Here is an 11,696-nt window from a genome sequence, read left to right on the forward strand (position 1 = left end):
ATTTTTACAATTACAAAGTTCAATAAATTACAAAGCTAAGTCTACCACATATTTAAACACTAACCTTGTAAAGCAACTGTCTGAAAAAGTTAACAAATACGATTTGAATTAGTTCTATCAATTATCCAAATTGTAATCAATCTGAATTTTAACACAATTTACACTGATATCAAGTGGATAAGCTTGTCCTGATAGTACTCCATGTGTCCCTTGTGTTGAAGTTTGTCCCTTGTGTTAAAGTTTCTTCACGGCTCTAGTGAATAATATGTCTGAATTTTTCCATTGAAACTTCAAATTGTTTCATTACAATACCCCCAATTTATAGTATTTAGACACCATGAAATTAGGCATTTTTCGTTTTTTTCATGTAGGAAGAATGTGGTGGTTTGTTGAACTCTTCTCATCCACTCATCCGTTAAGATACATCAGCATCATCTTTCAACATAATCCGCACTTAATCTCAACTCCACAAAAATAACTCCCAATAACTAATATAATATTGAGCTATTATTTAATGAACCAACATATACCAACAAAAACAAATCTAAGTACTAAATTTTTGGTACTAACAATAATATAATATTAATTTAAATCACCAAAAAACTTAATCCATCATCCAGTTAATAATTGAAAGACCAAATCCAAAGCCCTAGTAATCGAAAGATTAAGCTAGTTATCTTTCTATATCTAGACTACTAGAAGCCTCATTTTTCTTCTAAAATAAGAAAAGAAACCATAAAATATTAAACAAATCATATTATTGTACCGCCACAACGACTAACTTTGTACACCAAAAAAACATATTTATATTTATACATAATATATATATATATCCTGACATTGTTGCGATTTTCAAGGAATGATGGGCCCGAAAGCTTTGCACTCCGATAATGATTTCTGCTCCCCACCTTCACATAAAAATAATCTCAACGGGCACCGGTACAGACAGTTGTCTCCCAATCGGATCGTCACCGAACCCGGTTTCAGATCCAGGAACGGACCCGGGATGGCTCCGATCAGGTAGTTACCGCCCAGTAAAAGCCGTTCAAACTGCGACGACGTCGTTGTGCCGTCTCCGGGGACCAGGACTTTCAGGGCGTATTGCACCGGAATTATGCCGGAGAGCTTGTTGTTTTCCAGTGAGAGAGAGGATAGTCGGGGGAGAAGGCCGAGGAATCCCGGCAAGAAGCCGCGGAGGTCGTTGTTGGTCAGGTCCGCCGCGATGAGCTGGCTGGACTGGAACGAATTCGGGTCGGGTTCCTCGACGGAGGTGTAGTGGTTGTACGAGAGCGTGAGCTGCTGGAGGGCCGGGTGGGCGAAGAGCGGCGCCGGGACGGCGCCGGTGAGGTTGTTGTGGCTCAGGTCGAGGACTTGTAGGTAAAATAAGCCGGAAATGCTCGCCGGAATATTCCCTTTTATGGAATTGTTCCTCGCGGTTAGCTGGATTAGAGACGGCGGGAGCCTCACCGGTATCTCGCCGGAAAACTGGTTGTTGCTGACGTCGATGAAATTAAGGGAATTCAACTCGCCGAGGTCAGGGATTTCGCCGGTTAACCGGTTGTCTTGAAGCTCGAGCGTTTTTAAATTCCCGAGCCCGTTAAAGCTCCAAGGTATTGCCCCTTCCAGGTTGTTGTTATCAAGGTAAAGCTCCTCGAGGTTAGAGATGGAGCCGAGTGAACTCGGAATCCAACCCGACAACAAATTATGCGAGAGACTGAGTCGCCGGAGGCGAGTCAGGTTCACGAGCGACGCCGGAATTGGGCCGTCGAAGTAATTCCCGGAGAGATCAAGCGTTTGAAGGTACGGGAGGTTCCAAGAAACGCCGGCGAGTGAGCCGGAGTATCCCCAGCGATCAAGAACAACCTCGGTGACACGCGCGGCCGAGGAAACAACAACGTCGCACCGGAACCCGCAGGTGAACTTCTCCGTCGACAAACTGTCGCAGGGATCCGCCGCAAAATCCCACGAACTCAGACACGACCCGGGAGTTACGGAACCCGGGTTAACGCCATTCTTGAACTGCTTCAAAACCTCAACGTCCCCCCAATACGTCGCGGCATCTCCATGCAAGAACAATAAAACCTGAAAAAACCCAAAGAGGAGACAGAATAAAGAAGCCATTTTTTAAAGGTTGGGCGAGACAGAACTGAAGAATCTAAACTCTCTCCCCTTATGTGGGGGGTTTTGAGGTGGCCGGAGATGGAGAGAGAGAAATGATCAGAGCCGTAGGTTTGAAGAGATAGAGATATCGCAGTGTTATGATGAAAAAGGGGGAAGGGGGTTTATGTGGGTGGATTCACGGGTTAAAATGTCAGATGGGGGGATCTACTGTCCGTCCTAGTGGACATGGAAACAAGAGAGGAGCTGTATATGTACCTACTATATATATATATATATATATATATATATATATATACACACTGTATCTACCCAGTATAAATTTCCATCATTGGCTCAAACTAAGGGTTAATAATCCATTCCAACAAATATATAATATAGAATTTTGTAATTACTAAACTAATCACCTGACCAAATTAATTAATGTTGCTACAAATTACTTCGTAACTTTCTTCCTTCTTCCCAAAAGTTAAGGTTGAATTCCCAATTTTATGGGTTCTCACGTTTTCGAGACTAGACCTTTGCTTCGTATCTTTCTTCCTTTTTTCCAAAAAGTTAAATCTCCAATCTCAATGATCCTCACGTCCTGACTCGAGACTAAGACTTTTATTTACTGCACACAAGGAGTCCAAAGGTTAAATCCTCAATCCCAATGGCCCTCACGCTTTGAGTCCAAAGGTTGAATTCCCAATCCCAAAGGTCTCCACGCCCCAGCCCGAAATTAGACTTTTACTTACTGCACGGAAAGAGTCTCTCACTTTGAAAAGTTACTCCCACAATATCACTGGTGAAAGTTCATCCGTGGTCCTACCTATGTGACCCACTGAGTTGCCCATGTGGGCACTTTATATCTTTTACTAGAAGAAGGGGAAGGGATAAGGGAAGAGTTCACAAACAAACAAATAACTTGTGAAGCTCACTGTTATGTCATTTTTGTGTGCAAGAAGATGGTGGCGTATGCTATCTTGGGATTTTTTTTGCCAGCCATGAAATCGTTATATAGCTTCAAAATTCAAATATGTAAAGTGATTCGTACAATTATCAGTATCAATCTTCCAAAGGCTGAACCACAACCCTAAAGGCAATTATCAGTATCAATGAAACGCTGGTTGGATGGTCACTGCTCAATTTTATTGCAAATAAGAGCCTTGTAATTCCAAGTTTTAACCATAGTCCTTGTTTAGTTATTGACGGATTCGCTAAAATTTAATAGATTTAAATATCTTTAACGTTTTTGATATAGTTTAAAATTAATATTTGATAATAAGTGGTATGGATCAACATTTTTGTTCCATATTGTTGAAATTCGAAACTCTACTTTAAACTATATTTCAAAATTGGTATTTTTTTTTTCTCAAAACACCCCTGCAATATTATAAGAGTGATTAGAGGAGACTTGAGGCTCCCCTTCATTAAGCATTACCCATTCAATGTCCCAAGTTGAATGGAAGGTAACAATTGAAATAGGAGTGTTGAGCCTCACTTGTAGTTGTAATATTATAAGGGCAATTAGAGAAGCCTCTAGGCTCTCCATCATTACTCATTCAATGTCTTACGTTGAATTGAACGAAATATATGTAGCGTAATGGATATTGGATCATTTTTTCAGCAATGTCAACTGAGCCATTTATACTATACATGAAGACAACCGATGCTAAGTCAGCCTATTGTAGTGTCTCCATGCGTCTTTCCCTGATTGGCCTGCTAGGTTAATCAGTTAACTTAGTTGCGTATGACATTAAGTTGCTCTCTTCTCCTATGTCACACACGACCTTATGCCCTGGCCAACTATGCCCACCTAGTAGTGTAAGTTGAGCTACTTGAACTACCGATCGAGTCCATATATCCCTTCAGAAACAAAATCATAAATTAAAATATGCATGATATTGTTATAAGATCATCTTTAGAGACATCATTATTTTAGAGAAGTTTAGACCTACAAAGCTTACAGAGTGACTCGAGGCTAGGATTGATGTGACGGTTGATGGAACTGCACATCTGACTAGTCGACTACCCTTCTCTACAAATAAAAGTCTACCAAATTTGCTCACTTGTCACTAATTGTCGTGTCATTGACCAACAATCAACAATTGTATCATAAATAGGCTCCCTTTCCGAGCATCTCCCACATTCTCATTTACTTGTATTTTCATAAATTGTCTTTTTAACAGCTCCAATCCACATCAAATCGACTTATTAACTTGTAGCTACTCTATTTCTATTGCATTTTATGCTTCTTTTTTTTTTTTTTTTGGGTATAAATTGCAGAAAAAACAAGTAATAAATAATTGACCACTCCAGGAAACAGTTGGCAATTGGCATGACTTGGAAGTTTCCGACCAAAGTGAATTCAGTTGGTAAAGCTTTAACTTTAGCAACGTACGTATAGTATGCTCCTCAATAAAGTCTTATGGTAAATCATAAATGTCTGTTCTCACGTAATGCATTATTAGATCCGAATATAAATTTTAACTTTCATGTCTATCTATATGTACGAAAAAAAAAATGACTTTGGCATATTATAAAATCTTATAATCGATTTAATGAGGTATCTAGAAGAGTGGTCAAAATGGCCCATATGAAATGGGCTCACCCAAACTGACCTTGGTCCATCAAGGTCTATACCCATGTGCTTGGTCTAAGATGTCTTTATTTCTACTACTACAATAGTTATGCTTGCAACCGTGTGTACCATCGGTTGCAAAACAATGTCGTTTTGACTAAAAATGTGCGTTCTATTTATAAAAAAAAAAAACAGTTTCAATTCCCCTCAACAGTATTATTGTGGATATATAGTTATGAATTTGTGGATATATAGTTATGAATTTATGGATATTCAGTTCATTCATTGTGGATATTTAATTCATTCATTCTGGATTTTGTGTTATTCATTCACTGTGGATATACTACTACTACTACTAACATTACCTCAGAGAATGTTAGATTATTGTGTTTGGTTTAAAATTGAGGTATGTAATATAAATATGTTTGGTTGAAGAGTTAAATTTTTATGGTATGATAATTATTTTTACTTTATTATATTTAACATATTTTTATATATTTTAATAAATTTAAAATTAAAATAAATAAATAAGACAATGGTAAAATATAGAAGTAAATAATTTTTTTTTTGTCAGACCATGAGGTGTCCTGAGCAGACCCTAACTGTAGGAGACATCTTTAAGCATGTACCATACTCAAACTAATCACCGTAAATTGATTTAAAATTAATCAACTAACAATTTGAACAATAATTAACTAAGACAATGATTAAAATGACAAAATTATCAATAAGACAAGGGAATGTGAGAATACCTTAAAAAAAAAAGATATCTCACATTCCCTTGCAATAGCCAAAAATCATATGGGGAGGTTATGTTACATTTCAGGAGAAAATTTGCATAACTTGAATTAAACATAGAAATTTTATATTCCAAAATAAATATAACCTGAACCAAACGCCCCTTAAGAGCATCTACACTAGTGAAGAATAGTGAGTTATTTCAGCAATAAAACTCTCAAGCTAAAAATAATATTGATGTGGGGAAGAATTAATTAGGGAAGAATGCATCTGTAAAATAGGAAATAATGTCAGAAAAAAAAAAGAAGAAAGAAAAAAAGGAACATAAACGCGCACAGCAGCCCGCCCACACGGGCACGTCAGGCGCGCCTGACAGTTTTTTTTTTTTTTTTTTTGTTTGTTTTTTTTTTTCCTCCCTTCCCCACATTCTCTCTCCTAATCACTCTTACATTATCCCCATATTCTTCCCAACTAATGTGGATGCTCTAAGAGTTAAAGACTCAAGATAGTTTCACTTTTTTATATTGTTTACTTGGGTTAATAAATAAATAAATACTTTAATTTTATTTTTTTTTTGGTGACAATAAAACATGAATGTGTGTATTGAATAAATTGCATTAGGAAATCTCAATATGATAAGTTTAATTGAAAAAGAAATTAATATTTTATTCACTTGATAACTCCAGACCAGCTTTAAATTCTTATTTGAATGTGTTCAAAGATTTGAAATTTCAAATGGTTGAAAGGATGGAACTACTTTACTGCTAGTTCAAGGAAAAGGAATTGGTCCAGAATTGGGTGGGGTTGAATCATATGCTCCTAAAAAGCTGTGATTGCCTTTGCGTTTCAAGACAAAAAGCAGTCGGGTTGATAAAAGAGATAATGTACCTACTAATTTGTGATATTCTTTTTTAAGGAATTAATTTTATTTTTAATCCGTAATTTTTGTAATATTTAATATTATTATTCATTTAATTTTGATATATTATATTCATGAGAATCATGACATTAATTTTCTTACTACAATTGGTTTTCGTTTAAGATTTTCTCATTTTACCATCAACAAAGTGAAACAACAATAGTAATGTTAGGTAAGATTTATTTTAGAGCTCGCTTATAGTTTATTTTAAATTATAAATAAATTATAAATTCTGTTTAATAAAACATGAATAACTTATAATAATAGTTTATTTTGAAATGTTACTTTGAGTATAGTAGTTAGCTTTATACTAATTTATAAGTTTTTTTTTTTTTAAATACTTATAAGTTAGGTATATCAAACAAAGTTTATATATAATTATACTAATCAAATCTCTTTAGGAATATTATTAGTGCTCTAATAATTTTATACCTGAAAACACATAATCTTTTTTAAAATGATAAAAATTTCATTTTTCGAATGTACAGAATTTTATACCTGAAAATACATAATTTTATAACGAAATATAAAACGACGTCGTTTTGGGAGGTGCGTGGCGCACATTGCTATGTGCGCTCTAGTGCACGGTATAACGATTGCTTTTAGTCTACAACTATTGTGGCATTGTTATTTTTATTCCTAGTTTTAGAGGTATGCACAATTTGGTGAAAAATCTTTTAAAGCAATAGCCGTTAATCGATTAATGACCTTTTTTTTAATACTATTGACTCTATTACAATGTAGTATATGTTCATAACTACTTTCTCAACTTATTGAAGCACAAAGAGTCAATATCATTTTTTTTTTAATATTACTAACTCCATTACAATGCAATATCTGTTCATAACTGCTTTCTCAACCAATGCCACAATAGTTGTAGACTAAAAGTAATCGTTATACTGTGCACCAGGGCGCACATAGCAATGTGCGCCCCGCACATCCCAAAACGACGTCGTTTTGTATTCTGTTATAAAATTATGTGTTTTCAGGTATAAAATTCTGTACATTCGAAAAAGAAGATTTTTATCCTTTTAAAAAAGATTATGTGTTTTCAGGTATAAAATGCTGTGTTTTCTATTATATAATTATGTACACTTGAAACATGGAATTAATATGAATTATACAATTATATATATATATATATATATATATATATATATATATATATATATATATATATATATATATATATATATACATACACACACACACACACTATTATTTTTAAAAAATTAATATAACTAAGCTTTTAATATTTAATTTTAATATTGGGCATATATTTTTTGCGCATCACGCATATAAAATACTAGTATATTTTATAAATATGAATACGATATTTTCATTGCTATCCAAACACAATTATCAATTATCCAAATTAATCTTATATACTAGTTACCACATGCGTATTATTTAATGTCTAATGTGTATTATTAAATTAGTGTTTCATAATTTATCAAAGTATCATTCGATATCATGTCGTATATCAGTGCAATATTATCAAACTTTCTATAAAAGTAAATATTTTAAGAATTCATAAATATGACATGTGGCTTAAATGTTTGATTAACTAGTGCAATTTTACTAGTTTGGTGTGATCCATGCTTCCTAACCAAAATTCATGTTAAATTTTATATTGTATTTTTAATACACTTTGACATATTCATAGTATATGTTCAACAATTATGTCAATTTTACTAGTTTTTTTTTTTAATACACTCTGACATATTCATAGTATATGTTCAACAATTAATTTTTTAATACACTCTGACATATTCATAGTATATGTTCAACAATTATGTCAATTCTGATTGGAATGAGGTTCGAACTAAGGCCTTCCTTGACTCTTATAAATTAGATGTAGATTTTTTTTATTACAAGAACACAATACCTCCTACATAGGAGAGTAACGTGATACCAGTGAACCACAAGGACTTTTGATAAGTTTGTAGATGTATATTAAGATTAGAGAAAGTCCACCTAATTAATATTAGTCGACCCGTTACTATCTCTAACATTGTCGCCCAATAAATATAAGCATTATATGGAGTGCACCGAACTTAATTGGTAGATGGACTTTTCAGTTCAATTACTCCCAACAAATCTATAGTGGACAACTTGCAAGAGTCTGTGCTGTAAGTGAGATTGGGCTCAAATATTGTACATTAATGGAACACTGCCCCATATGACCCATTTTCATTTTTTTTTTAAAAATATAATTACATACGACAATGTTTATGTGAATCATGAATGAAAGATTAACCTGGGGTGGTGGCTTAGATGGTAAATGAGCTTTCTTTATAGGAGAGAATTTTGGGATAATCCGTGTTTGATTCCTATAAGTGAAGATTCCCTTGAGCCAGCTTATAACCTCTCAGAGCGAACTAATCTAATCGACACAGAAAGACCCCAACCACCTCGTGGTTTACACCTAAAAAAAATGAATAAAAGATACTCCGTATTTTTTTTAAGAATTGAGAGACTGAAAGTCTATGTAATAAACCTTGTAAAAATAAGATTTTAGAATTGAGAGCATTACAAGAATAAAGATAATTTAACCCATTTTACAGTTTTAGATATGAAAAATAGGATTGGTATTTGGTTGTCATTGTTAGGCTTCCACCATCCTTGGGATGGGGGCACTTGAAATTATAAATTGAAATTAATATTTATTTTTATAACTGAGCTGAAATTGTAGGAACGTAAAGAAAACAGTAAAAAAATTATAAATTTGATGATGTAAAAATAGAAGATACTTTTGAAATTAAAATAATATTGATAGCATCGGACAAAGTTTATCCCTACAATTTTGAAGATTTCAATATGTTGCCAATTCATGTTTTTTCTTTTTTATTTTTTTATTTTTTTTATTTTTTGGTTACAAGCCTTACATTTTGACGCTTTCCTTCTTTTAGCAACTTGTTAACGGTAAACCTTACTTTCTTTTTCTTTTTTTATAGTATTATCGATTCTATTATAAGGTAGTATCCGTTCAATATATTTTTTCTATCTGTGGTAGCCAAAAGTCCCAAAGAGTCAATACCCCATCACCGGAGTTCAGTCATGTGACTTTCCCTTAAGATGGACCAACTTTTTATTAAAATTAATAATTAAATTAATGAATTATTATTATTATTATTATTATTATTATTTGTGAAAGAATTATTATTATTATTATTATTATTATTATTATTATTATTATTATTGGAAGTGATATATAATTGTAGGGATGCAAAAAAAAAAAAAAAAAGAATGATTTATTATTTAATTTATTTTTCTGTTTATGTATCTCAATTTTGGAAGTGGAAATAATGCTAGAGAATTTTACTGCTCCATTTGTACCGTTTGTACATAAAAACATGCATCATTATAATTAGAAGTTAAAAATGAAATAATTTATTTTTTTTTAAAAAAAAAGGGAAAATGACACTTTTTACCCCTGAGTTATATACTTGTAGCATTTTTTCCCCCTCAATTATTTAGGTAAGCACATTAACCCCTCAATTATTCTAAAAGTGGTGCTTTTTCCCCCTGATATATTAAATTGACATTTATACCCTTAAAGTAAACATTTTATTTATTGTACTACTCCAACAAATTATTGCGTATACGTAGGGATGACCACGGTTCGATTTGAATTGAACGGATACTAAAGCAATCAAATTAATAGTTTACGGTTATAATTCAGATCTAGAACCCAATATTTAAATGTCAATTTATTAAAATTATGTATCAAAAAAATTGAATCTTGAACCGTGAACCGGCGGTTCCGAATCTGATTCGCGGTTTTGAACCGTCTTTATTTTAAAATTTTATTTTTTATTTTAAAATAGTCTAAATTCAACAATAAATTTATTTTATTTTTTCAGTTCGGAACATGAACCGTCCGTTCCGGTTCACGATTTTAATAAACTCTAAATATCGAATTTCGATTCTAAATTGTAATTGGAATATTTCGGTTTGGTTGCTATAGTGTTTGTTTAGTTTGAACCAAATTATGGTCATAATTTGTTGGAGAAAAAAATAAATTAAATATTTAGTTTAAGGGTAAATATGTCCATTTAACATTTCAGGGGGAAAAACAGTCACTTCAATAATTTAGAGAAAAAAAATGCTATAGGTATATAACTCAGGGGGAAAAAGTGTCATTTTCCCAAAAAAAAAAAAAAAAAAGATACTTACGTCAACTATATGACTTCTTCACTTTATTCATGACAACCAACTTGTAATATATATAAAAACATGTATTACTATCAACACCAAAACCAGGCATTATACCGTTCGTACATAAAAACAACCAAACCAGGCATTGCACCGTTTGTACATAAAACAACATTATAATTAGAAATTAAAAATGAAATAAAATTTTTAAAAAATACTTACGTCAACTATATGACTTCTCCACTTCATTCATGACAACCAACTAGTAATATTAATATATATAAAAACATGTATGGATTACAATCAACACCAAACTTAAACAAATAATAAATAAAAAAATTATTGACTCAATCCACAAGAATAATATTGATCCTAGGATAATCTCAACCAAGTTGGTCGTATAATTAACTTAATAAATATAAAATTTTAAGTTTTGATTTCCTGTGAGAGTTATTTATTGGCATTTTTTATTTGAGCCAGTCAACTATGTAGTTTATATTCTTGTGGTCTTCTGACTAAGGTCACACGATGAATTTTACCCAGAGCACATTTTCTAGGGGCATCCCCTTTCGAGTTGGTCAAATAGTTAGGAATCTAAGTTTGACTCTCTGTGGGAGCGGTTTATTGACACTCTTCGTTTGAGTCGGTTAAATGAGTTGTCTATTGATATTATCAATTTGAGCCAATCAGCTATGTGATTTACCTTCTTGTGGTCATTTGTCAACTATGGTCACAAAATGAACTATACCTAGGGTACACCTTCAGGTAGAGGCGGGCGTGTAAAACAAAAATTATTTAAAAGAAAAAAAAAAGTTAAAGAGAATAGAGTGGGAGAGCCGGAAGGCAAAGAAAACAACCAAACAAATGCAGCTTCATGGAAAAAATGTGTTGTCTCCTAGCTAAAACTAACAAAACTGTCTGCATCAAACTAGCAAGTTGTACATTTATTGCAGTTTGGGTAGCAAGATGGAAACTTTTGGAGAATTCTTTTAACTTATTTCTGTTTTTGTAAAACGACAATGATACTTAACCAAACCTCTTGTTTGGCACTATGAAGTAGTAGGATAGATCTTGAAACCTAGGACATTTGTATGCAATTAGGAGCAATTAATTGGCTGTGTTGTTTGATGTGTTTTGCCACATGTATTATTGTTTGAAAATTCTGCTTTAAATTTTACATGATTCAAATTCTAATTTTTA

The 11,696-nt window shown here is 32.9% G+C and overlaps 1 protein-coding gene across 1 annotated transcript; it reads right to left on the reverse strand.

The window, feature by feature from the left end:
• Positions 1 to 586: 586 nt before the first annotated feature.
• LOC109177738 (probably inactive leucine-rich repeat receptor-like protein kinase At2g25790) lies at positions 587 to 2,379 on the reverse strand. Its single transcript, XM_019327174.1, has one exon. It carries the CDS (start codon positions 2,119 to 2,121, stop codon positions 853 to 855), a length of 1,269 nt encoding a protein of 422 aa, XP_019182719.1. The 5' UTR covers positions 2,122 to 2,379; the 3' UTR covers positions 587 to 852.
• Between the last annotated feature and the right edge of the window lie 9,317 nt (positions 2,380 to 11,696).

Source organism: Ipomoea nil, unplaced genomic scaffold, assembly GCF_001879475.1.
Source record: "Ipomoea nil cultivar Tokyo-kokei standard unplaced genomic scaffold, Asagao_1.1 scaffold0805, whole genome shotgun sequence".
Lineage (NCBI taxonomy): Eukaryota > Viridiplantae > Streptophyta > Magnoliopsida > Solanales > Convolvulaceae > Ipomoea > Ipomoea nil.